Source organism: Callorhinus ursinus, unplaced genomic scaffold (assembly GCF_003265705.2).
Source record: "Callorhinus ursinus isolate GAN/ISIS: 27379988/994484 unplaced genomic scaffold, GSC_fseal_2.0 scaffold33, whole genome shotgun sequence".
In the NCBI taxonomy this organism is placed as follows: Eukaryota; Metazoa; Chordata; class Mammalia; order Carnivora; family Otariidae; genus Callorhinus; species Callorhinus ursinus.
This window is the reverse complement of record NW_027397095.1, coordinates 15,144,880-15,172,105: the sequence shown is the minus strand read 5'-3', so window position 1 is coordinate 15,172,105 and position 27,226 is coordinate 15,144,880. Positions and strand designations below refer to the sequence as shown.

The window sequence follows — 27,226 nt, the reverse complement described above, 5'->3', positions numbered from 1 at the left end:
ATAAGTCAATCAGAGAAAGACATGTATCATATGACCTCACTGATATGAGGAATTCTTAATCTCAGGAAACAAACTGAGGGTTGCTGGAGTGGTGGAGGGTGGGAGGGATGGGGTGGCTGGGTGATAGACATTGGGGAGGGTATGTGCTATGGTGAGCGCTGTGAATTGTGCAAGACTGATGAATCACAGACCTGTACCTCTGAAACAAATAATACATTATATGTTTAAAAAAAAAAAAAAAGAAAAAGATAGAAGGAGGGGAAGAATGAAGGGGGGGAAATCGGAGGGGGAGATGAACCATGAGAAACTATGGACTTTGAGAAATAAACTGAGGATTCTAGAGGGGAGGGAGGATGGGTTAGCCTGGTGATGGGTATTAAAGAGGGCACGTTCTGCATGGAGCACTGGGTGTTATACGCAAACAATGAATCATGGAACACTACATCAAAAACTAATGATGTAATGCATGGTGATTAACATAACATAATAAAATAAAAAAATGCAAAAAAAAGAATTAAAAAATCAAAAAAATAAAATAAAATAAAAACAATACTGGGGCTCCTGGGTGGCTCAGTCATTTAAGTGTCTGCCTTCAGTCATGGTCCTGGGGTCCTGGAATGGAGCCCCACATCAGGCTCCCTGCCCAGTGGGGAGTCTGCTTCTTTCTGCCTCCGCCCCTCTCACTCTGCCCATCTCCTCACTGGTGCTCTCTCTCTCTCTCTCTCTCAAATAAATAAATAAATAAAATATTTTTTAAAAAACCAATAGTTTAAAAAAAAGTGGATTGTGTAAACAGTAAACTCCATGTCCCTGAATGGCCATTTATCAGGGACGCTTGTAAAAGGAATTCATACTTCAGATATGAAGTCTGGACTAGTGATTTTAAAAGTCCCTTCCAGTTGTAAAAGTCCATGAAATTCTAGTTGTTGCTGTTGAGTGTGTATGCACATGTGTGTATTAGCCTGATGAGGGATATTTCTATATAAATGTTTGCCATTTGATTCAGTTTTAGCAATTAAAAATATATGTAAATGTCACAGGAAAAAAAAATCTTCTCTAGTTTTTGACCTTAAGTAATATTTTGAAGCATAAAGGTCACATGTTTTAGTTTACCCCTGCTTAGATCAGGCCATATATATTGCTTATTGTTCTGAAAAACAAAATTATGATTAGTTCATATTATTAGACGTGAACCTCTAATATTATACTTTGCCTCTAGAAGCTTCACATCAATCCATCATTTCATAGTTGCTTTGGAAATTCCCATTACCATTCTCTGTGTGTCAGGCCTGCAGTGCAAAAAAATAGTACTTTACACTGGTAAACTACCTACATTCCAAGATTTGCTTTGTGGGTATTTTTTCCAAGTTCAGCTTCTTAGTGGCACTTATTGAACTGGTCTAGAAGCTAAGTGTGACACCTGCAATAGGCCCAGGACTCATAGTTGTGTAGTATAAGGGCAACAAATCTCAGCTCTTTATTTTGTATTTAAGTCTACTGGTTATATATTTTCTTTTACTATTTTCCCTCATTTATTTTATTTCTTTAAATTTTTTAAAAGATTATTTATTTATTTATTTATTTGAGAGAGAGTGAGAGAGAGAGACAGAGCATGAGCAGGGAGAGAGAAAGGAAGAAGCAGACTCCGCTGCTGAGCAGGGAGCCCAACGTGGGGCTCAATCCCAGGACCCTGGGGTCATGACCCGAGCTGAAGGCAGACGCCCAACTGACTGAGCCACCCAGGCGCCCCTATTTTCCCTCATTTAAAAAGTAATATGGAGCACCTGGCTGGTTCAGTCAGGGGAGCATATGACTCCTGATCTCTAGGTTGTGAATTCAAGCCCCGCTTTGGGTGTAGAGATTACTTAAAAGTAAAATCTTAAAAAATAAAAAAATAAAAATAAAAAGTAATATACACTCACTGTAGAAAACTCAATCATTATATGAAGGTATAAATAAGGTACATATTTCTTATTACTTTAATCAGCAGCCAAAGACCATCATCATCAATCATTTCTAAGCATTATTCCAGAATTCTCTATGCTTATATATACATATACATAGATAAATGATTTTACATAAATGGGATTATTCCACATGCAGTATTTCATAACATCTGTTTTCATTTAACACATCGTGAGCTTTTGTCATGTCAATGAATACAGAGACTGAACCATTATTAACTGTGGTTAGCACATTGTTCCTGTCTGCTAGTAGCCCTCTTTTGGAAAAAACAGCCATTGCATATTCCATGTGGTCCTAGTGAGAAAGATACTCACAGTAGTCTTTCCCTACTTGGTGTGTAGCAGGGAATCAGCTGGCCTAGGCCTGACAAGAGTTCTCTATGCCCTTAGCTAGAGGAATTTCCTAAGGCCAATCAGCATCATCTCTGAGACTTACTATACCACTACTGGGACAAAAAAAGTCTCACTTCCTTTGGGATTGAGAATTATTAAGACATTGTAAACTAATGCCTGCAGCCCTCTTCACTGACTTCAAGAAGGAAGCTGTCTGTGATAGGAAAATTGAAGCCACATCACCAAAAGAAGCAGAGATAAGCAAAGATGAGAGATGGCAAGAAGAGAGAGAGTACTGATATATTGGACCCTGGATCCAGCCATACCTAAACTGCTTCATCTGGACTACAGTCAGAGCTGCCATGTGGTAGCATATGCTTTCCTAAAAATCACTCCACTACACAAAGTTGTTCAGTAGAAACCCCAGGGTTTATGTGGAAAATGCGGCTAGGAGTACACCATTTAAAAACTTTGTGTATAGACAGGGCACCTGGGTGGCTCAGTCAGTGAAGTGTCTGCCTTCAGTTCAGGTCATGATCTCGGGGTCCAGGGACCGAGCCCCACATCGGGCTCCCTGCTCAGCAGGGAGTCTGCTTCTCCCTCTCCCTCTGCTCCTCCCCCCTGCTCGTTCTCTTTCTCTCTCGCACTCTCTCTCTCTGAAGTAAATAAATAAAAAATATTTTTAAAAAAACTTTGTATCTAGAGATGTGAAGTCACTATATTGTACACCTGAAACTAACGTAACACTCAAATAAAACAATTTAAAAAAAAAACATACCAAGAAAACATGTGCTCTGAAAACTGAATAATACCTAACTGCTCTAAAAAAACCCCCAAAAACCCAAACCAAAACCTTTGTTGGTGACACATACACAAAAACATACAAACCTAATAAAAATGGTAGTGACCGAGTTTTATACCTATTAACTGGTTGTGAAATAAACACATAAATAATGAAACACATAGAGCACTTTATTTTGAAAAAGACCTGAAGTTTGCTTGTGGAAATGGGTATCAGAGGAGTTGTAGCTTGTGAGTTATTGTGAAGTGGTAGAAGGAGGGTTATCTGAAATCAGACTCTGAAGGAAAGTTCTAACGCTTAGATATGGATGTGTGTGACTCAAAACACACACAATGAACTGAGGTAGCTGGTGGTTGTCTGAGGCAGATATATGTGTATTTTGTGCATTCCTATGTGACTTGATTCAGCTGGGTGTACTTTTCTGCTTTTACCTAGTGTTTCTGGCTGACAAAAATCACACTTAAGTGAATGCAAAATTCGCTTTATGCTCAAATTCTTCTCCAATACATTTATCACAAATGAACAGACAAGCGTTATAGCAGTCTATATTTGATTATGCAAATGAATAAATTCGTTTGTTTTGTTTTGTTTTGTTTTGTTTAAGATAATCCCAGTTAGCTTTATTCCAGAGTCCTGAACAGTCATACATGGCTACTTAGTATTCCACTACATAATAGTAAGACAATTTAAATCCCAAGCTGGCTTTTCTGCATCTTTTTTTTTTTTCTGCATCTCTTAACAAATTTCTAGACTCTCTTTCCCTACTTTCAGTTCTTGTGCTCAGAGATTGAAAATTCATTTTAATATTAATATCGAGAAAACATCATTAAGAAAGTGGTATGGATGGACCTAAAAAAGATATAAAGATTCCAAAGCCAAATAGAAATGATTTTTTAAATATTTACCATCATAATCTGGAACACAGCTGACCTTTCAAACATAATTGAAGGTTGATGATTACAGAATTTTAGCTTGGTCCTGAGAAATTTTGGCCAGTTTCAGAATGATTTTCTTTTATGGATTCTGATACTTCAAAATCTATAAAAACTCTCCCAGAGATTGCAATATTAAATCAGTTCATGTCAATATTGTATCTCAAATCCTCTAACTTCGTATATAAAAAGTTTTTCCCTGAGTTATCACTTCAGCTCTTGTTTGTAACAAAAGCCTACACCCGTGACAGTCTTGTCACTGATGTTCCCAGTGATTACCCTTGTGGTTGGAGGAAAATTGGCTCCAAGTATACTGCCAGTTTGTATTATTCTTGCCAAGTGAAGAGAGCAATCATCCCACAGACAAATTGTTCCATACACTGACTGTGACTTGTCGCCTTTGTAACTCCTAAGTAGAGTTTATGCTGTACAGATAAGGAGACAGAAAAAGTTCCTGAAACCCACTTTAGCCTTAGACCTGGGTAGTTTTTAAAGCCACTAGGAATGAGCCGGGTGGGAAACAGTTTTATCCTCATTCTTATCTATATGTATGATTTTGTGGCATTATACAATTCTCTTGTGAAACTAATTCAAATAACCATTTAATATGCATGTACTTTCAGTTCTGGGGTACCCTAGAAAGTAGTATCCTATGGACCAAACGTTGGCAAAATTTTCTGTAAAGAGCCTGGTAGTAAATATTTTAGGCTTTGTGGGCCATACAGTCTCTGTCCTAATTACTCAACTCTGCCCTAAAAGCAGACATACAATACATAGACAACTAGGCCTGGCTGTATTCCAATAAAACTTTACAGTACTCCTCCTTTATCCATGGGGAATATGTCCCAGGACCCCCACTGAAACTGAACCCCGCAGTGCCTGAAACTACAGAGAGTACCAAACCCTATATATACTATGTTTTTTCCTATACACACATACCTATGATAAAGTTTAATTTATAAATCAGGCTCAGTAGAAGATTAACAACACTAATAATACAGTAGAATAATTATAACAACATACTAGTAATAAAAGTTATGTGAATGTGGTCTATCTCAAAATATCTTATTGCACTGTACTCACCCTTCTTCTTGTGGTGATATGAAATGATAAAATGCCTATGTGAGGAGATAAAGGGAGGTAAATGATGTAGGTGTTCTGATGTACTGTTAGATGACACGTCAGAAGGAGGAGCATCTGCTTCTGAACCACAGTTGATCTTGGGCAACTGAAACTGCAGAAAGCAAAACCATAGATAAGGGGGAATTGCTATATTTACAAAAACAGACAGTGGGAGAGATTTGTCCAGTGAACCATAATTTGCCTACCCCAGCTTTGGACCAGTAGCCTCCAGTTTTTTTAACGGTACCTTGGGGCAGTCTCTGGACCCTCAGGGACCTGAACTATTCCTGCTTCAGCTGGAGCAGTTATTCTTTTTATGATAAGTAGACTTTTGCCTGAAATTAGGTTTGATTAAAAAGTTTCATTTCTAATAAGGAGAAAAGCTTTAAAACTACTCCCTTGGACTAAACCTAAAACCTGCTGCTTTAAAAATTTAGATGATTCAGGCAAAGCATCTTTTATTTTATTTTTTTATTTTAAAAGATTCTTTTTTTAAATTTTTATTTATTGAGAGAATGATAGAGAGCATGAGAGGGTGGAGGGTCAGAGGGAGAAGAAGGCTCCCTGCTGAGCACGGAGCCCGATACGGGACTCGATCCCAGGACTCCAGGATCATGACCTGAGCCAAAGGCAGTTGCTTAACCAACTGAGCCACCCAGGTGCCCTGGGCAAAGCATCTTTTAAAATGATGACACGGGGTGGGGAGAGGTGGCTGGCTGGCTTACTTAGTGGAGTGTGTGACTCTTGATCTCAGGGTTGTGAGTTCAAGACCCACATTGGGTGTAGAGATTACTTAAAAAGAAAACCTTAAAAAAATTATGAGGGGTGCCTGGGTGGCTCAGTGGGTTGAGCATCCAACTCTTGGTTTGGGCTCAGGTCATGATCTCAGGCTTATGGGATCAAGTCACATATCAAGCCCCTGCCCCTCCCCCAACTCATGCTCTCTTTCACTCTCTAAATAAATAAATCTTTTTAAAAAATATTATGACATGTTGGGACGCCTGGGTGGTTCAGTCGGTTAAGCATCTGCCTTGGACTCAGGTCATGATCCCACGGTCCTGAGATGGAGTCCCATATAGGGCTCCTTGCTCAGCGGGGAGCCTGCTTCTCCCTCTGCCTGCCACTCCCCCTGCTTGTACTCTCACTCTCTCTCCCATGCTCTCTCTCTGGCAAATAAATAAATAAAATCTTAAAAAAAAATTATGACACTCAGTACACACGTGTTTTGATGTTACCAGAAACTCACTTCCTCACATAACTGATAAAAGCATTTAAACAGACAACTTTAATAGCTCTAAAATGTTTTCTGCTTATCATTTCTCCACTTTGATTTTTTTCTAAGCATAATGTTTAAGGTACCTTAAAAGGTCCAAGAGAGAAAAAAGAAGATCCAAGAAAGGTGATATGGTATAGTGAAAAAAAGGCACCAAATTAGGAATCCATATTTGGATCTGTTCCTACATTGTGAGCTCCTGGAAGACAGGAACTAAATTATCTTATTCATCTTTCTTTTTTTTTTTTTTAAATAATCTCTATGCCCAACGTGGGGCTCAAACTCAGGACCTCAAGATCAAGAGCCACATGCTCTACCAAGTGAACCAATCAGGCACCCCAACACCAAACTTAATTTTTAAGGCAAACATATATTCACTATTAGATGACTAGGAAGAGAATAAATTCAGGTAGTCTGTCTACTTTTATCTTTTCACAATCCATAAGGAAAAAAAGCATATCTTTTCTAGTGAGCAACAAAAATAAAAAGTTAGTAGTGGAGATACAGTTTTATACCTGGGAAATTAACATGGTTAAAACACATAAAAGCTAATAATTACTAGATTGTGACAAAAGGACACAAGGACCCAGAAATCACTTGTCTGCAATTTTGAAATCCAAAAGGCTCTGGAAACTAAAAATTTTGTTTTGTATTTTTAGTAACTTACTTGACAGTCAAATTGACCTAACCTAAGCTTATTTGGCAGGACTATCTGACCTGAACTGAATGAGGCTATTCACAGCTATTCATTTACTCCATATGAATAATTATATGGTTTGCTGCAAAAAAATATTACCATATTTGAACATGCAGTGTTTCCCCTGAATTCCCTGAGATGTTACAGAAGTTACAATATACGGCATTTGGTTTTACTCAAGTAGACCAGACAACGCCAGGTCTTTTCCTGGTTGCTTTACAAGGAGAAATTTAGAACTTCATTTCATTTTAGCCTCTGAGGCCAAGTGTCCAGACCCAATCCAGTCTTTCCTGCTGCCATCTTGAGCAGTAGTTGAGGCTGAGCAAACAGTTCTGAGAGCCTTCCTGTCATGACTTCAATGGGAAACAAATGTGATTCAGGGATCATATAGAAAGTCAATGTTATCACTCTGGTGGTGAATGATCCGAAAAAAAAGAACATCTGGTCTTTCCAAAAAGTACTTTTGCGGGGCGCCTGAGTGGCTCAGTCGTTAAGCGTCTGCCTTCAGTTCAGGTCACGATCCCAGCATCCTGGGATCGAGCCCCACATCGGGCTCCCTGCTCAGCGGGAAGCCTGCTTCTCCCTCTCCCACTCCCCCTGCTTGTGTTCCCTCTCTCGCTGTGTCTCTCTCTGTCAAATAAATAAAATTTAAAAAAAAAAAGTACTTTTGTATTTTCATCACTGGACATAGGGCAATCAAGGGTCAGAATTAAGTTACTAGCTCTTAGCTTTGCAACGGTATCTGTTCAATATATATTTACCATGGACTGATCCGCATCTTGGCCAGTCTGCAAGAATTTCTCTCACATTAAGTGTGGGCAGCAACAAATACTGTAGAGAAAGAGTAACTGGAGGCCTTATGCTGGCTCCGCTCCGGCAATAAATCCATCATTACTTCATGGAACTGGCACACTCCCCACGTATCTCTCATGGACCCCACCCTCTGGCCGGCAGGAGCGTATTTAGGGATCCCAATTAGAGATCCTGTAGTAAATAGGACGAGTTATTCCCGTAACACTCGAGGAGGTGGACCTGCCTACGCCCTAGGGTGGGATATTCCGGGCTGGGATAAATTAAGACGACGTAAATAAATGTAAACTACAGTGCCAATGCTTCCCGACAGCATTTCCTCTCAAGGGAAAAAAGCAGACTCAAAACCACCCCTCCGAAGATGCCTCTCTTTGGAACAGCAGAACTAGAGGTAAGACGATCAGCCGGACCCCACCTACGTCGGGCTCGCTCGCTCAGATCTAAGGCACCACGCCGCTCCTGCGCAGGTTGTAGGCTCCACCCTCCTCGGCTACTTCCGGCCGTCACCGAACGCCCTCAACGCGCTTGCGCCGTTTTGATAGGCCTCTCGGGTAGAAGAAATCTGAGCGCTGCCGCTCTGGAACCGCCCCCGCCTCCTCGTCGCCCCGCCCACGCTTTAACCGGCCCCTCCCGAAATCTCGCGAGGTTAGGTGCGCGTCGGTATTTTGCGGGCAACTGACTCTCCCAGCTGCTGTAACTGCTGCTGCGGGAGAAATTGGAGCTGCTGTTGTCGGCGCGCCCGCCCTCCCCCACAGAGAGCCACCGCCTCTTCTCTCGCTCTCCTTGTACACCTATCGCCCGGAGCGGCGGCTGCAACAGTTCCTGGACCCACCGCCGCCTCCTCAGGCTGCCGCTCGGCCGGTCATTCCCACAGCCCGGCAGCTGACGGCGGCCCCCCTGCCCCTCACCGGCTCCTCACTCTAGATCGTCTCCCCCGTCCCTCTCCTCGCCTGGGACCCACCTCCCCACGGTCTCGCCGGGGTGGAAGACGACGAGGAGGAGACGAAAGTCACCCTCTCTCCAGGCGGCGCCGGCCCCCTCACCCGCGGGTGTGTCCTATAAATGGCGTCGGAAAGCGACACCGAGGAATTCTTTGATGCCCCTGAAGATGTGCACCTAGGGGGCGGCTACCCTGTAGGGTAAGTAACTGGAGCTCTGGCCCAGAAGCCGGGCGCTCCAGTCCCCCGGCTTCCCCTGTGCCTTCCCCCGGCACCCCTCCCAGGTCCCTCTGTGTCCGCCACCGCTGCTCCTCTGTGTCTCACTCGGGCACTTCAGAGGGAGTCGGGGGAGGGGGAATCGCCCACCTGGGCCAAACCCCCTCCTTTTCTTGGTGAGCGGCCCCTGGGGCTAAGGAGCCCCTCTCTCGTCCTGTCCAGGCTTCTTCGAGGTGGGACAGCTTACGTGCCCGAGAGCCGGCGATTTGTATTTGTGGGGTTCAGCGCTTTACCTTCGAAACATCCGTTTTGGCCCTGGGGACCACAGATTAAAGGAGCAGTAACAGAAGAAATTGCGTTTCCCGTTGGTTTTTTTCTTTGCCGCTAACTTACCTGTTCGTTTCAGAGGTAGCTGTAACTCTGTGCCGTCCTCTTCGTTGCACAGAAGGAAAAGGAGCGGGGGAATGGTTGGGTATTTTACTTAGGAAAGTGCTCTAGCTGATGTTCTCTAGATCAACAGTGTTTTATTAAAATAGCACCTTAACGGTGAGGCAAAGGAAATCGGAGACAAGGTCCTTACCATTAGGGAGAATGCCATCCTAAAAGGGTAGCCGGACTCAGTTGTACATAACCAACTACAGGGATACAAACAAGTGCTGAGTAATCTGGTGGTTGGAAGGAGAGCCACAGCTTTGTTTTATTTATCTAATTCTGCAAGACGTTTTAGTGATGATTAGTATGAGAGATTCTGTGTAAGGAAGTGCAGTAGTTGGAATGCTTCGCTTGACTGAGACTTCTGCTTACCCACTCTTCCACTTTTCAAAGTTGAAACAGGGTTTGAAGCTATTTTGCCGAACTCTTCTACGGACTTGTGTGGAAGTAGAGGCAGTGAAATATATTTTCATGCTGTAAGAACTTGAGAGTTGGTAAAATTTGTATGTTAATGGAAGTAGACACTAATACGGTTACAGGAGTTCAACTGCCTACAATTCCCAAACTTACCCCCTGGAAGAAAGACCGTGTTTGATGCAAATAAAATTATCTGTACTTTCTAGAAGTCATTCTAAAGCCTAATATATTTTATATATAACATATACCAAAAAAGTTATAGCAGCAAAATCAGAAAGAAATGTACGTTGGTAGATCACAGATGTGTTTCCACCAACCTTCCTATCACTATTATGAGATTTTTGGGTGGCAGTGGCCAATCTTGAGGTGGCATTGAGTCTCCTTCAAGTTCAGCAAGTTAATAGCTAGATGTTAGAGGATTGAAAATACTTTTGGATTTCCAAATAGATTGGATTCCTTTGAAATTAAATTTTGTTTTTGTGGTTTTCCCCTCAAAGTAGTGAACTGTTGATTTAGATTAAATGACAGACCTAATCTTTTAGTGCTTTTGAGTGTGTGTATGTGGAGTGGGGGAAGGAAATAATCTATGTATATGATCGTAATCAGTTTAGAAATACGTGAATATTGTTTCTTTCAATGAATGAAACATTTAATTTTGAAGGACAGTTATATCAGGAGTGTCTATTGTCTAGCCAGCCTAGTACCTGGCACAGAGAAAGAACCCAAATGTCTATTCCCTTCTTCCTTTCTTGGAATTAACAAATTTAACTTCACACGGTGGTTACTTTGGGAGGAAGTATGCAGAACTTGGAGCTATTTAACTTATTTAAACCCAATGAGTCATTTTGATAGAATTGATAGAATGACTTCTTGGCTCATGGAATAATAGAGCTTCTCAAGCACTTTGATCCTCTGATAGTAGGTGAAAAGTAAAAACGTCTCTTGGGACCCTGCCTTCTAATTTTAACTGTGAACTCTCCAACCTCTCCAAATACTAATCCTGTTGAACTCTGTGGGTAAAGCTATAGTGTCAGTATGTGAATTTCATGGCTCCATTCTGTATTAGTGGGGGGGGCGGGGAGCAGATTTGGATTCATCTGGAGAATTGCATCTGAAAAGAACTAGCAGTACTGGGAGGACTGATAAAGGTTGGCATCGTTAACATTTCCTCTGTTCTTTGTGACTGGTTTTGTCTCTTGCATAAGGTACCGTGAAGAGAAATGCAGTGAGAAATCTTTTGATTTGTGGAAACACATGCTATCACTAGATATCTGGTCATCAGAAATATCTTCTGTCCCTTGATATGAATTGGAGTGGCACACCATACAAACTCTTAAGAGGTTAACAGACTGAGTTTGCAAACTTTAAGAAATGTTCCTTGCTGTTGGGTGTGCCACAGTACACAGACCATCTTCATCAAATTGTAGTAAACTGATAGGCAAGTGAGAGTTATCTCATATGTTTTGTTAATCAGAATCCAAGTACACAATCTGTTTCCTAAAATTGATTTATTTCTTGTTCCCCTCCAGTGGTGTCTTCAGCTTTGTTGTTCTGCTCTTTGAAAGTTCAAACTCAGCCCAGTTTTTAAATAGAAGGACTTGATTCCAGTACAGCCTCCTTTTCCACAGTGGCCGGTCTTCTCCAATCGCCCAGCTTTGCAATATTAGCACGTTTATTTTTTTTTAAGATTTTTTATTATTTATTTGAGAGAGAGAGAGCAAGAGAGCACAAGCAGAGGGAGAGGGAGAAGCAGGCTTCCTGCAGAGCAGGGAGCAAATGCGGGACTCGATCCTAGGACCCTGCGATCATGACCTGAGCTTGAAGGCAGATGCTTCACCGACTGAGGCACCCAGGTGTCCCTTATACCACATTTATAATGCTTTCTTTTGATTGATGTATTAGGTCAGATTTCCTTGTTTTCTCCATTTTAACATATGAGGAACCTTTGGCTCAGAGAGGTTAATGAATTGGCCTATGAGACACAGCTTGTGACAGAACTGGGATTTGAAGCCAGTTCTTCAGACTCCAAGTCTAGTATTTTTTTTCCAGTACATCATAGCTGTCCCACACTGTGTGTATGCATTTGTGTGTAGAGATTCTGGAGTAAAATGCTTTAGGACCAGCTTGCTGAATTGAACTGATGCATCTATTTAAAACTAGCAGCCCACTGTTCAGTTCTCTTGGCTAGAAATTCCCATTTTTCTCTTTCAGGAATGTTCATTTTGTTTTGTCAGATAGGAATTTTTTTTTTTTTTTTTTTTTGGGTGGGCAGCAAAGCAAAGTTTATGGAGCGATATTGAGTGAGAGTACAAAGCTCCCAAAGAGGGAGGGGACCCAAGAGGGTTGCCCTGACAGATAGGAATTTAATAAGATCCAGGTCATGATCCTGGAGTCCCGGGATCGAGTCCCACATCAGGCTCCTTGCTCGGTGGGGTGTCCGCTTCTCCCTCTGACTCTCTTCCCTCTCGTGCTCTCTATCTCTCATTCTCTCTCTCTCAAATAAATAAATAAAATCTTTAAAAAAAAATGTTACAGCTAGAAGGGGCATCTAGTTAAATTTCTGCATATAAATTATTGTGAAAACCAAAGCCTAAGGAGGGAAAGCGACTTGTCCAAGGTGCCACAGCCAATTAATGGCAATTAGGACTAGAATCCAGGTCAGTTTCACAGTCTAGTGTTCTTTTTGCTACTATGCTGTCTTTTGATAAAGCAGGAAAGGGAGGAGGAAGTGTGGTATAGTAGAAAAAAGCCCTGGACTCTGAGTCATTTCATTTCCTCATCTTTAAATTGAGATTACACTCTGAGAACTCTTCCAACTCTAAAAGTCTCTCATCGTGTTGAGCTTTAATAGTGCTTTTATTGGTAAGTTTTTATTGGGAAATCTTGCCATGATTTTTTTTTTAGTTTTTAGTTTTAAAAAGATTTTTTAATATTTATTTGAGAGAGAGAGAGAGCACTCGCACAATCAGGGGGAGTGGCAGAAGGAGAGAGAGAGAGAAGCAGGCTTCCCGCTGCGCAAGGAGACCCATGGGATCATGACCTCGGCTGAAGGCAGACACTTAACCAACTGAGCCACCCAGGCGCCCTTTTTTTTAGTTTTTAGTTTAACAAATGATGGTATTTGGTACATGATTCAGGACCCATAGATTTTATTTTATGTTTTTTTTTTAAGGTCCATAGATTTTATTTTATTTTTAAAAATTTTTTAAAGATTTTATTTGAGAGAGTGAGCACGTGCATGCATGCACAAGAGTGGGGAGGGGGAGAGAGAGAAGCAGACTACCCGCTGAGCAGGGATTTCGATGCAGGGACCCAATCCCAGGACCCTGAGATAGAGACCTGAGCCAGAGTCAGATGCTTAACCACCCAGGTACCCCTAGACCCATAGATTTTAAAAAATGTTTACTGGGTAAATTATATATGAGATGAATGCTCTTGCTAGTTTGTGTGGATTTTACATACACATACTAAACGCTGGCAGTGAGAACATGTTATAAAAATAAATGTGACATTTTGAGCATTCTTTATTTTTTTAGTGGCAACCAAAATATTTTTGAGGCCTTGAAAGGATGGATAGAATGGTGACATTTTTAGGAAAGGATCAGAGATCATTCAGCCCAGCCCTCCCATTTAACTGAAAGAGAAACCTAGGCTCAGAGAGGGGAAGTCAACACATTGCTGATTAGTGGCAGACTTGAAACTAGAACCCAAGTATTCTGATTCCTCATTTATACCATGCTGCCTTTTCTCTGGAAGGAGGGTAAGTATTGCTAGCTATCCCTGCTCTAGGTTACTGACACTTACCCTTTTGATGGGGGTCTTCCCCCCACCTTCTGTTAGTGGGATCTTAAGATGGTCTTCTATCTACTGTGATTCTATTTTGTTGCTGTCAGAGGACATGGACAGTTCTGTCTAGGATTCTAACTTTTGCCCACTAATTTTCTCCAAATGAGGATGAAAACTGGTGGCAGAATAGTTGCTCTAAGAATAGTGATTGTTATTTAGTTCAGTTTCAGTAGTCTAGTTAGTGTGAACCCCAGTCTATCATTTTTTTTTTTTAAATAGGCTCCATGCCCAACATTGGGCTTGAACTCATGACCCTGAGATCAAGAATTTCAGGCTCCACTGACTGAGACAGCCAGCTGCCCCAATAGTCTATCATTTTAGATTGGAGTAATGGTGAAATCTTGATTTTTAAGTCATGAGAACTGAGATCAAACTGTCCTGAAGAATTGTTCAATCTGAAAACAAAAAGTTGCATAGCCGCCTTTGTTGAAAACATAGCTTCTCACTTTATTTAGGCATTATTATTATTTTTTAAAGATTTTATTTATTTATTTGACAGAGCAAGAGAGCACAAGCAGGGGAACAATAGAGAGAGGGAGAAGCAGGCTCCCCGATGAACAAGGAGCCCGATGTGGGGCTCGATCCCAGGACCCTGGGATCATGACCTGAGCAGAAGGCAGTCGCTTAACCAGCTGAGCTACCCAGGTGCCCCTTTACTTAGGCATTAGAAACCTTTCCCTCTGAAGTGAAAATTGATACAAGTTTCAATAAAAAATGTTTTTGCCATATGGGTTACTTTAGAAAAAAATCCTTAAAAGGGCTGTTCATGAGTTGGCATTTAATCAGATTATATTTATAAATCCTGGATTATTGTTGATTGCTTTTGGCTTTGTGGATTGATAGAACTGTATTTGTAAAAGCTGTTTATCACACCCACGTAACATGTTGAAGTTGGGGGGAACCTACATATAAGGTAAATTCAGGCTCTAAATTTAGTGTCATGGAGGTAGGGCAGTCTGTTTTAGTATGGCAGTTTGGGGGCTCAATTTGAATCTGTACAAACTACTGTAAACTGAAAATTTGACTCGGTTCTTGTAATAACCTACTACATAAAATAGAGTAGATGAAATTTGATTTTTAAAATGTTAAAAACCTGTATAGTTTTAGGATGTTGACAGTTAAATGGTGGGCATACAGAACAGAAAATAGTTTTTAATTGTTGCTATTTGAGACTTACTGGGTGACCTTTATACTACACAACCATCCATGTTTTCTCTTTATTGTTTTAACTTTGACAAAGTCAGGTGAATTTGCCAGGCAAGCCCCTTAAAGACGCTGTTTGTTTCCTCCTCATACTCTGCCTGCAATTCTGGTAATTACTTCCTGGGATAGTGTAGGTGGAGGATGGGTTTGGTTGTTGGGGGTGTGGTGATTGGGGTAGAGGTGGCGAAGGTAGCCCCAGCAGCCGTTATAGAGACCAGGTTATAAGGCTGCTTCTTGGAGCAGAGATAACTGAGATAAAACAAAGCACACCATTTAGTATTGTTTTAGATTCAAATTTACACAGTGTGAATTAAATAATCCTTTTTGTAGGAGATTAATAATAGCCCATAAGAAATACCTCAAACAAAATTTAGAGTAACAAAAATTATAGGTACTTTATGATGTCCTCCTGATAACTTGAATTGATAAATAACCTACATTTCTTTTTTTCTACTCAGAGCTAAACTAATTTCTACAAACTTTCACAAGGTCTGTTCTCTTTTAGCTGTGGGATATTATTCAGCTAAACAGCTAAACCTTTAATTGGGTGCTTTCCTTACTCTTCAAGCAGAACCCCATTCTCTTATTTCAAACCGAGGGGTCTTTGTGTTAGTTTGTCATCTCGTGATTCAAAATTGAGGAAAAAGCACATGAAACATAATGTGGGCCTCATACCTGATAGCAACCCCAATGTTTTTCCCCAGTCAGTATACAAATTTATCTTGGTTACCATAGCAACCAGCCTATCAGTTATTCCTCTAGCTCCTTTGCCTTGTCTCAGATACTAGGATTACCATATAATCAGGTTTTACTAAAGCTCTTCAGGTTTTAGCATTTTATTACCAGCTGCAGCTGTCGGGCGATTTACAGTTTGGCATTCCATCAGGGTCAATTAGTTTTAAGTCCGCAAAACCTTTTTGTCTCCAAACATTTTAAGCATACAGAATTTAACAAGAATGCATTTAGGCCACAGTTCTCACACTAATGTTCCCAGTTCCATTGTTAGTTATTGTCTTGAGGATTGAATACATGACATCACTGACATCCAATGGCCATCCTTTTGTAATAACAGCCAGAATAAATTTCAAGATCAAGAGTGACCATTTAAGAAATAATATTTGCAAATGTGATTTTAGACTCAGTATCATCAGAAACTAGCTGAAGTGACTTAAAAGCACCTTGATTCATCAGCAGCTACCAAATAAGTAATCTGGCTTCTAACAAAAATGATTTCTGTAGGTTATAGAAAGAATGGCCCTTAGATTAATTCATTTTAATTTGAGAAAATTGTTTAGAAATTTAATAGGAAAGGTTATCTTTCTTTTGCAGCCTTCAAATAAATAGGAAAGGAAAGGTAAAGACTGAATAGTGTGGGTCATTATTATAAGCCTTTCTATTTAGTTGACAAGTGCATTCTTTTATCTCTTAAAAACCTCAGAATTCATATAAATGAAATAGTTTTTAATTATAAATGTTTACTACTTGTCTTGCTGAGAATAAGGGGCATCTGGTGACTCTTGATCTAGGGGTCATGAGTTCGAGCCCCACGTTGGATAGAGTTTACTTTAAAAAAAAAGATTTTGAGGCCATATTTAGGATTGATAAACTGTTTATGTGTTAGTGTTTGTGTGTTTGTTTTGGTGCTCATGCTTGTTAATACTGTGTGGTGTAGTAATGACTTCTAAATATGCACGACTAATCTCTTGGGTTAACTGAATTGGACATGATTAATCTGATAATGATTTAGCCAGTATTGGTATCTGTTTCCATAGATAAGTAATGTCTTTTTAGAAATCAAAGTAGAATTTCAGTCTTAAGATTTTTTTTTTACTTTTCAAAACATGTTTATCTTGTTGAACTAGAAAATTATGTAGTAAGATGATAAGTTTGTGAAATGATTAAATTTTCCTAGTTTGAATTTTTGTTGAAATCATGATTTGAATGGCTTCATTTTAAGACTAGTATATCCTACTCAAAACTGTGGTTGAAGTCTGATAATGCTCTAGGGAGAACTTAATTTTAGTTGCACAAATAGATTTAGGGGCAGTAAAAGTTTTACTTTGTCCACAGGGCCCTAATCCTGAACATTTTTATATAGAAAGCCGGGGGGGGGAGATAAAGAGTGTTGTTTTTAAAAGCGTGAAGCATAATATTTTTGGAAACTTCTGACAGAAAACCTTAACAATATTTTCCAGTAGGCAGCCTGTACAGAGCAAGCCATACTTGTGTAAAACCCACTTGAGCACTACTAATTGTCATAGACTGTTCCAGTACAAACTCATTGAATGTGGGCATTCTTAGGAACCACAGGTCAGACTTTCTAGAGAACCAATAAATAGAATGTAGAGCTGTATTCAAACCCACTTTCTCAGAAGCAAGCATCCTGGTTACTAAGTAGGCTCAAGAGAAGAGGTGGGAGTGTTTTTTTTCTGGCATTGCTCTCGAACTGGAAAAACGAGCCATGGATGAACTTAATATCCATAGTTCTCTTTCAAATTTGTTCCTGAAAGTCTGTTTAAATTGGGAGACTGAGGGAATCATTTTTCTGGTTATTAGCAGTACTATTAATAATTTGTGTGTTTTTAAAAAAATCTTTTAAAATGTGCTCATCTACTCATGTCAAACTGAAATGGCAGGTTGTTTGAACATTTCTCCAGCCCCAGTTCCACCCCATTTACCCCCATCTTTCTCCTTTGCTTACCCGATGTCATTAGTACAGAGGTTCACTAGCATATAATAACTTACTGTCCCTTAGGACTGAGAAGGGACCCTGATGGCTGAAATACAATGGGTGGGTCTTTGGGAAGAGTTAGGGAAAGATTGGTTAAATAGGGTATAGTGAATGTGTTGGTAAGTGGGATTGGTTAGCATCACAGGTGGGGGTAGGTTTATTGGGTTAGTGGAAGATAGGTGAGCAGAAAGAATAAATAGGTAGCTCGATAAAACTAGTACATTTGTGAGTGAAAGTGAGTAGGTTTGTCAATATTTTGCAATTGATATTTTATCTTTATTGGGTTGGCTTTAGAGATTAAAGCTAATGACTGAGATCAGTCTTTTTTCCTTTAGGTGAACTTTACTATCCCTATTTTGTTTCAGGTCATAGCTCTTGGCTGTTGACTTTTAACCTTTGCCTTATTTCCCAGCACAGAGATGTCTACAGCTGCTATGTAGTAGCAACAAAAGGTTTAGATGATGATAGGGATGGTAAGTAGGCATGCTTTGTGGTGTCCCACTTCTCTTCACATTTTCTTCTACTTTTGGACTTCCTAGTTCTCTCAAATCTGCACCCCCACCCCAGTTCCTATAAGAGCAAAGAGGGAGGAAATGGAGGGGGCTGAGGCAAGGACAATGGTTTGGATCTATGGAATGTTTGTAACTTGAGGACATCTTGTACTCAGCACATATTAAGTGTTAACAGTGAAGCCTTGGGAGGCGTTGCCAGTTATCCCATAGTCATATCAATTTCTTGTTATCAACTTTTTCTTCCAGGGATGAATGGGTTCATAATAAGAAAGAAATAGTATAGTCCTACATGTTGTTACATATAAAGGATGGTAATGACAAACCATCAGCCAGTGTTGGGCATTAGTTTTCAAGGTACTTCTTTAGTCACATAATCTCTTCTAATTATCCTGCAGCTCTGTGAGACAGGACAATTTTTGTGAGATAGGTAGGACAATTATTATCCTAATTTTGCAAATAAAACTCAGCTCAGGGTAGTTAAAGGCCAGCCAACAGAAGTGGAACTTCACTACTTTGTGGTAATTAGATGATGGCTTTGAATGAAGATATAAAACATTAGGTCTCGGGGCACCTGGGTGGCTCAGTCAGTTAAGCGTCTGCCTTCTGCTCAGGTCGGGATGCCAGGGTCCTGGGATCGAGTGTTGCATCCGGCTCCCTGGGAGCCTGCTTCTGCTTCTGCCTGTCTCTGTCTATCATGAATAAATAAAATCTTTAAAAAAATAAAACATTAGGTCTCTCCCTACTTTCCTTTTCTAAACTATAAACATTTGTGGTTATATTTTAAATGTGAATTATTAGAATGATAAGACTTACTCTCCTGCCATTTGCGTATGTATAATTTGTTTAAAACAATAAAAAGCAGTATTTTTAAAAAAGATTTTATTTGACAGAGAGAGAGCGTGAGTGCACATGCACACACAAGCAGGGGGAGTGGCAGGCAGGGGCAGAGGGAGAGGGAGGAGCAGGCTCCCCACTGAGGGAGTCTGATGTGGCAAGACCTGAACCAAAGGCAGCCGCTTAACCAACTGAGCCACCCAGGTGCCCCTAAACAGTATTTTTAATGTTCTTTTAAAGCTTTGATGGTATTGATTATGGTACAGTAGCTAGGTCAGAAAATGACCTTGCTACTGCAAGAGCTGGAATCCCGGATACTGCTAACTACATTTCTTAAGGTATGTTCTTTGTTCCTAAGGGAAAACCACTCAAGATGTAAGCCACTGCTGATTGGGCTTCTGTACCACATCAGAAAGTCTTGATCCTAGATTTTTTTCCTGTATTTGTTTTGTAGATTGTCGTCAGTTGTTCACTTAGGCCACAGTTTTGTGGGGTTTTTTTTCTGTTTTGTTTTTGTTTTTGTTTTAGTATAACTGATTCATATTTTTGGCTATAAGCCACTAATTGGGAACACAATGCTTCTGTGTGTTTTTTTTCCCTTCCCCTTCAAAGGTGTTTTCTAGCAGTCACAATGAATGCATGTGGTAGTTATTAATATTTTCCACCTAATCAAACCTCTGTTGGCTGTCAAATTAATGGGAAAAATGCATTCCTTGTAGCTAAGTAATTAGAAAAATAGCATCAGTAATTACTATTTAAGATCTAAATAAGATTGAATAACCTTTTTTATAATAAATAATACACTTGCCACTCAGAATGTTTTATGTGGGTAAGCATTCTAGGTAATTTGAGATTTATCTAGATTATTACCAAGTCTTTAATACATGTTTCATTAAAGAATGCAGAAGTAGAAATTCAAATACATAAAGCACAGTAATCAAATTTATAAAATAAAATGCTTAATATTAAATATACTGAAATATACTCCTTTTTCTATTATTGATGATATGGAAGGAGAACATGAATAATTAAAAGCTATCAGTTACACCAAAACCTTAGTTCAGTCATTAGTTTACAACCTCCTTTCCCATCAAGCCTTTTTGTCACGGATAGCAGTAAATTAAAAAAAAACTTAAAAACAAAATAAATGGTTTGGTTTGATTTTTATTCCTCTGCCCATCTTTGGTGATGAGCAGTAAACTCCGAAAAGTAAAGAATCTCAAAGTCTGAATAATCAGTTCACTGATCATAGAATTGATTTATGTAAAAAATTTTAGAGCTGCCTGGGTGGCTCAGTTGTTGAGCATCTGCCTTCCGCTCAGGTCATGATCCCAGGGTCCTGGGATCAGCCCACATCGGGCTCTCTGCTCAGTAGGAGGCCTGCTTCTCCCTCTCCCACTCCCCTTGCTTGTGTTCCCTCTCTTGCTGTCTCTCTCTCTCTGTCTGTCAAATGAATAAAATCTTTAAAAAAAAATTTTTTTTAAGGGGGGGTTGTGACAGATTCTTTAAAGCTCTAATTTTTATATAGGATGACCTTAGAAGTTATTGGCATTTACTTTTTTTTTCTTTTTTAAAGATTTTATTTATTTGACAGAGAGAGACAGCTAGAGAGGGAACACAAGCACGGGGAGTGGGAGCGGGAGAGGGAGGAGCAGGCTCCTGGCTGAGCAGGGAGCCCGATGTGGGACTCGATCCCAGGACCCTGGGATCATGACCTGAGCCGAAGGCGGGCGCTTAAGGACTGAGCCACCCAGGCGCCGCCGCCCTCCTTTTTTTAAAGTAAGCTCTCTGTCCAACATGGGACTTGAACTCAGAACCCAGGATCAAGAGTCGCATGCTCCACCGATGGAGCCAGACAGGCGCCCCTGGCATTTACTTTTTAAGATTAGTACACCATTGGATGTTTTAGATAACTTGCAAAATCATATCAGCACATTAACTTGCTAAAGCTTCTGATATGGCCTGTAGACCAACCTCTTGTTTGTTTACTTTTTAAAAAGTAAGTTACAGGGGCACCTGGGTGGCTCAGATGGTTAAGTGTCTGCCTTCGGCTCAGGTCATGATCCCAGGGGTCCTGGGATTGAGGCCCACATCGGGCTCCTGGCTCAGCAGGGAGCCTGCTTCTCCCTCTGCCTTTCTCCCTGCTCATGCGCTCTCTCTCTCTCTCTCTCTCTCTGTCTGTCTCTCTCTCTCTCTGTCTCTCTCTCTCTCTGTATCTCTGTGTCTCAAATGAATAAAAAAATAAATAAATAAAAAGTAAGTTACAAAGTGATTTAGCATGACTGCATTGGTATTGACTAGGGAAGTCATAAATTTAGTTACCTGTTTCTTTATGATTTTACTGAAAATTACTTTAAATCATTAAGAGATGTGACTTTTATCCAACCCACTGTGACAAATTGGGGCATTGTGAGAGAGATGCCCTCTCCTGGAGTTATTGTTTTAATGTGGGTATTTATTGAATGTCTGTAAATGTGCAAAAAAGAATGTTTTTAGTTTAGAACTCTTGAGTAGGCCCAGAGAATGGATATATTTTACTGTTATTTTTGTCAGTAAATAGATTATCAAGATGTTCTTTCAGGAATATGGCATAAAACTACATGAATTATGTAAGTGAGTTTTGAAAAATCAGGTTATCATTTTAGACAAAATACACATCCTTGCTTAAGGATCTACTTTAAGTTTGTAATTACTTTATATGTGACTAGAATTATATTTCTTTATGAAGTTTTCTTTGATTTCATTGCAGATTATTTATAAATGTTGCCGCAAAACCTACTTTCAAAAAACAGAGCTGTTGTGCCAAATTTTCTTCACCATCTATTCCCATTAATATCATGGATAAAATAGTTATTAGGTATTTTAGATATGTTCTACTTCTTGGCTTTCATGGTATTTAAAACTTAAAATGGCCTTTCAAAGAGTAATCGAAGTAGTAATTCACATCTTGAGGAGTCAGTTAATTCGCTATTTGATAATTATAACTATATTCTTGGCTTTTTGTTAATCTTGTTAATAAATCAGTGTTGCCATGTATCTAGGGAAATATGAATGAGTCCTATTTTCAACTGCTTAGTTAAAACATGACATTATGGGTTATACTAGGAAAATAAGACTCATTTGTGATTGCCTAACACCTTTTTTCCTGCTATTCCTAGACTTTCAGGTTTAGTTGGGATTGTCATTTTTGGTACCAGCCAACTTAAAATAGAGTTGTGAGAATGGGTGTGGTGCTGTCACAAATGATTTGATTGATTTATTTTTACAAATGATTTGATTTTGAAAGGCCAGCAAATGATTTTCTCTTAGATCTCATTTCTTTAATTTGAGTACTGTTATTAGTTGAAGGTGTTATTTGACTTACCACTTTTTTTTTTAAGATTTTATTTATTTATTTGACAGAGAGAGACACTGAGAGGGAACACAAACAGGGGGAGTGAGAGAGGGAGAAGCAGGCTTCCCATTGAGCAGAAAGCCCGATGCGGGCCTCGATCCCAGGACCCTGGGATCATGACCTGAGCCAAAGGCAGATGCTTAACGACTGAGCCACCCAGGCGCTCCTGACTTACCACTTTCTATGGGTGATTTTATTGCTTCATATATGATTAGTAAAACTTACCATAAGAATGTACCTGGGGCACCTGGGTGGCTCAGTAGGTTGGATGCCTGACTCTTGATTTTGGCCTGGGTCATGATCTCAGGGTAGTAGGATTGGGCCCCGCATCAGGCTCCACACTCAACTTGGAATCTGCTTGTTCCTCTCTCTCTGCTCCTTCCTGAGCGTGCTTGCCTGCGCGCTCTTTTCAAATAAATAAATAAATAAAATCTTAAAGAATGTAATAAAATCAGTATATACACTTCAATTCTAATGAATAATACTGCATACCAAATTTTAAAAACAATACACTTAGAGCAAGATTTATTTATTTTTAACTTTTTAAAAAGATTTTATTTATTTATTTTAAAGATTTTATTTATTTATTTGAGAGAATGAGAGACAGCACGAGAGGGAAGAGGGTCAGAGGGAGAAGCAGACCCCCTGCTGAGCAGGGAGCCCGATGTGGGACTCGATCCCGATGTGGGACTCGATCCCGGGACTCCAGGATCATGACCTGAGCCGAAGGCAGTCGCTTAACCAACTAAGCCACCCAGGCGCCCAAAGATTTTATTTATTTTTGAGAGAGAGAGAGCACAAGCGGGAGAGAGGGGCAGAGGGAGAAGCAGGCTTCCCGCGGAGCAGGGAGCCCACTGTGGGACTCCATCCCAGGACCCTGGGATCATGACCTGAGCCGAAGACAGACGCTTAACGACTGAGCCACCCAGGTGCCGCTCCCCGCCCCCCCGCCTTTTTTTTTTTTTTAAGATTTTATTTATAGAGCAAGATTTAAAAGATAAAACAGTATCATCTAAATTTGAACTATTTGCAATTTTTGTTCAACCCTGGGTTTTTTTTGTTTTTGTTTTTGGCTTTGTGTTTGATGTCATTTTCCTGCCTGACCTAAGTGGGGAGACAATCTTCACGTCAGGGTTTTCTGATCACCAGAACCCCTCTGATTCCTAATTTAGACCTAGCCATTTGCGTGTTGGTCTTTAGTCTACCATCAGATCTTCCTGTTTCAGCTTACTGGGCTTTAGAAATCAGAACTCTTGAATTACCTGCGTACTTTAATGACTTGGTAAGGCCTTATCTGTGCTCATATCCTAGTCACCTCAGGGGCCTTACAATCCCAGCACCTTCTTTTGTACCGGCAAACTGTTCTTTGTTCTGCTCGATTCCTTTCCCTGACAGACTGCTTAAGCTCATTTTACTTTTATCTTTGCCTGATGGCAAAGGCCAGAAGAAGAGGAGGATAAAAACAAAATCAAGCTATAGGGTAATTCTCTGTTAAGCCCTTGGTAGTCACCTTCCTATAAGAAAAATGTTTCCCCAGCTTTATTCCAGCTGACTCACTCTGTACTCCTCCTTCCATGTCATTGCCCCTTCTTACCTCTTTAGGAGTCTGTCAGGAATTTTGCAACCTGACAAGAGGCTTCTTCAGAGCCAACCACCTTTTTTTTTTTCCTCAGAGCCTAGAAAAAGGTATGTCCTCTTACTGACAGAAGAAGACTTTGTCCATTTTTCATGTTGCCAAATTGTTTTGGTATATTCTTTTCATCCAGTAGAGTATAAAGTCTGGAAATGTGAATGTTAGGTGTGAGATTGCTCTTAATATTTTTTGTGTGTGTATTTTAGGAGGGGGGGTCTTTGAGTTCCTAGTTGTTTAGCTGACTATGAAGCAGGTGGCAAATGTGAGTTTAGTTTGCACTCTCCTTCCTCCCTATTCTCAGAAGGCTTACAGATTGTGTTTGCTTTTCGGATAACCCTCAGGTAAGAGGTAAAGAAACACCAAGCCCAAAAGGCAGAAGGATCTGTCTTTAGCTAAAGGGTGAGAAACTAGAGGTAGGGTGGTTTAAGGGATCTGGCTCTTTGAAACCACAGAAATGCAGTGTTCTTTTCAAAAGCAGACTTAAGGGCGCCTGGGTGGCTCAGTTGGTTGAGCGACTGCTTTCGGTTCAGGTCATGATCCTGGAGTCCCGGGATCAAGTCCCACATCGGGCTCCCTGCTCGGCGGGGAGTCTGCTTCTCCCTCTGACCCTCTTCCCTCTCATGCTCCCTCTCTCTCATTCTCTCTCTCTCAAATAAATAAATAAAATCTTTAAAAAAAATTAGACTTAAGTGCTTTCACCATGATTTTAAGGCCTGATTACCCTAAAGCCATAGCACATGAGTGATGAAGATTTAACTTTAAAATTGGAAAAGGTGGGGCGCCTGGGTGGCTCAGTGGTTAAGCGTCTGCCTTCGGCTGGGATCAAGCCCCGCGTCGGGCTCCCTGCTTGGTGCGGGGCCTGCTTCTCCCTCTCCCACTCCCCCTGCTTGTGTTCTCTCTCTCACTGTCTCTTTCTCTGTCAAAAAATAAAATCTAAATAAATAAATAAAAATGTTTAAAAAAAACAATTGGAAAAGGTGATCCAATGATTGCCTGGAGAGAAACCACTTGCTGAAGCTCTGAAAAACCAAGACTCCTACCTATAGTCAGACATGTCAATACCTGATTTCAAAACGTGGGTTTTGCAGTAAGCCAGGCAAAACAGTGCATACAACTAGCTTCTATTTGGGGAATTTAATCTATAAAGGTTCTTAATACACACTTGTATTGATTGCCATTCAAATCTAGGAGCTATTAATGCTTCTGGTTGTGGAAGGATTTTGAGATTATGTAATGACAGACTTGGGAAGCAAATCCTTCATATTGCAGAAGACTCATTAGTATTTTGGTTGACAAATAATGTATCTGAAATATTTCTAGTATCCTTTTTATAAAATGAAGAGTGTTCTGAAAAGGTTTTATGTATATAGTAATTGAATCCCTTTTTATTTATTTATTTGGCACAAGAGCAGGAATGGGGGAGGGGCAGAGGGAAAGGGAGAGAGAGAGAATCTTTTTTTTTTTTAAGATTTTATTTATTTATTTGAGAGAGAGGGAACACAAGCAGGGGGATGGGCAGAGGGGGAAGAAGCTCTGCACCGAGCTGGGAGCCCGACGTGGGGTTCAATCCCAGGACTCCAGGATCATGACCCGAGCTGAGGGCAGATGCCTTGCCGACTGAGCCACCCAGGCACCCCAAGAGAAAGAATCTTAAGCAGGCTCCGTGCCCAGCACAGAACCCAAGCAGGGCTTGATCTCACAACCCTGAGATCATGACCTGAGCTAAAATCAAGAATCGGACGCCTAACCAACTGAGCCACTCAGGCGGCCTTATTTATTTATTTTTAAAGATTTTAGTTTTTTAAAGTAATCTCTGTACCCAATGTGGGGCTCAAACTCACAACCCCAAGATCAAGAGTCACATGTTCCACCTACTTAGCCATCTAGGTGCCACTTGAATCCCTTTTTAATGACAACATAATTTTTTTTTAACGATTTTATTTATTTATTTGACAGAGACACAGCGAGAGAGGGAACACAAGCAGGGGGAGTGGGTGAGGGAGAAGCAGGCTTCCTGTGGAGCAGGGAGCCCGATGCGGGGCTCGATCCCAGGACCCTGGGATCATGACCTGAGCTGAAGGCAGACGCTTAACGACTGAGCCACCCAGGCACCCAATAATGACAACATAATTTTAATTGATATTGGCTATTGATGTTTATTTGACCTATATAGGTTAACCTCATTTTGAACATGTTGACTGAGGACAGCTTCAAAATGATATAAATATCTTTAAATAATGGTTATAAGTCAATTTACGTATCTAGAGATTTTGTCAATTTGTTACAGTAGCCGTCTTTTTTTTTTTTGTGAGGTGACAATCTAAGCCAAAATAATTAAGCTATTAATATACCTTCCTACTCCTCACTGAGCACTTTTGAAAAATGTACTTAACTGCATATGTACAGTAGTATTTGCATTTGGGCACATACACTAAATACACCGTCTGGGAAAGCTTTGACTGAATTCACAGATGTGCAAATTTTTTTTTCTGGTCAGTGAATGTTGTTGAATACTTAGATGAATATTTATGCAATGATATTGGCCATTCAATTCCTCCCACTTTTTCCCTTTATCACACACTAACAGATCATAGGATTAATTGTCCACTTAATTAACTTGGGGGTGGGGTAGATTTGCCAGATAAAATACAGGACTATCAGTGAAATTCCAATTATAGATAAACATACTGAAAATGTATTTGTTGTTTATCTGAAATTGGAGTTTAACTGGACAGCCTATATTTGTAGTTGCTAAATTTGGCAGCCCTAGGTGGGGGAGAAGCAGAAAGAGATTGGTGGTTATGGGCACAGTTTTGAGATTTAAATACAACTAGAGTGTGCAATGATAAAGGTAGCCTTTACTCTGACAGGAATACTAAAATTTTTATTTTAGTGCAATGTTTATTTTAGAGTCCAACACTTTTTTCTTTGTGCATCAGTGAAAACAAAGCTCAGAAACTTAACAATGTATTGTTTAGGGATACCTTACTTTTTTTTTTTTTTTAAGATTTTATTTAGGGATCACAAGTAGGCAGGGCAGCAGGCAGAGGGAGAGGGAGAAGCAGGCTCCCCGCTGAGCAGGGAGCCCGATGCGGGGCTCGGTCCCAGCAAGCACCCTGGGCTCATGATCTGAGCCG

At 40.3% G+C, this 27,226-nt stretch overlaps 1 protein-coding gene and 1 long non-coding RNA gene across 4 annotated transcripts in view; one reads left to right on the top strand and one right to left on the bottom strand.

Annotated features, from left to right (window-relative positions):
* The window catches only part of LOC141370377 (uncharacterized), a 52,469-nt gene extending 43,991 nt beyond the window's left edge, over nucleotides 1-8,478 (bottom strand). The window contains exons 1-2 of one of the 3 annotated variants that reach the window (XR_012374373.1): nucleotides 8,353-8,478; nucleotides 5,115-5,265 (exon numbers count right to left, since the gene is read on the bottom strand). This is a non-coding gene — a long non-coding RNA (uncharacterized lncRNA). Of the gene's footprint in view, nucleotides 1-5,114; nucleotides 5,266-7,884; nucleotides 8,085-8,348 lie in introns of those variants that run through there. The other 2 variants (XR_012374372.1, XR_012374371.1) reach the window with 2 other exon arrangements.
* A 118-nt stretch (nucleotides 8,479-8,596) lies between these two features.
* Nucleotides 8,597-27,226, top strand: part of WDR44 (WD repeat domain 44) — an 85,811-nt gene continuing 67,181 nt past the window's right edge. The window contains exon 1 of the mRNA XM_025852759.2: nucleotides 8,597-9,072. Coding sequence (XP_025708544.1) covers nucleotides 8,996-9,072 — 77 coding nt within the window. The 5' untranslated portion in view covers nucleotides 8,597-8,995. The remainder of the gene's footprint in view (nucleotides 9,073-27,226) is intronic.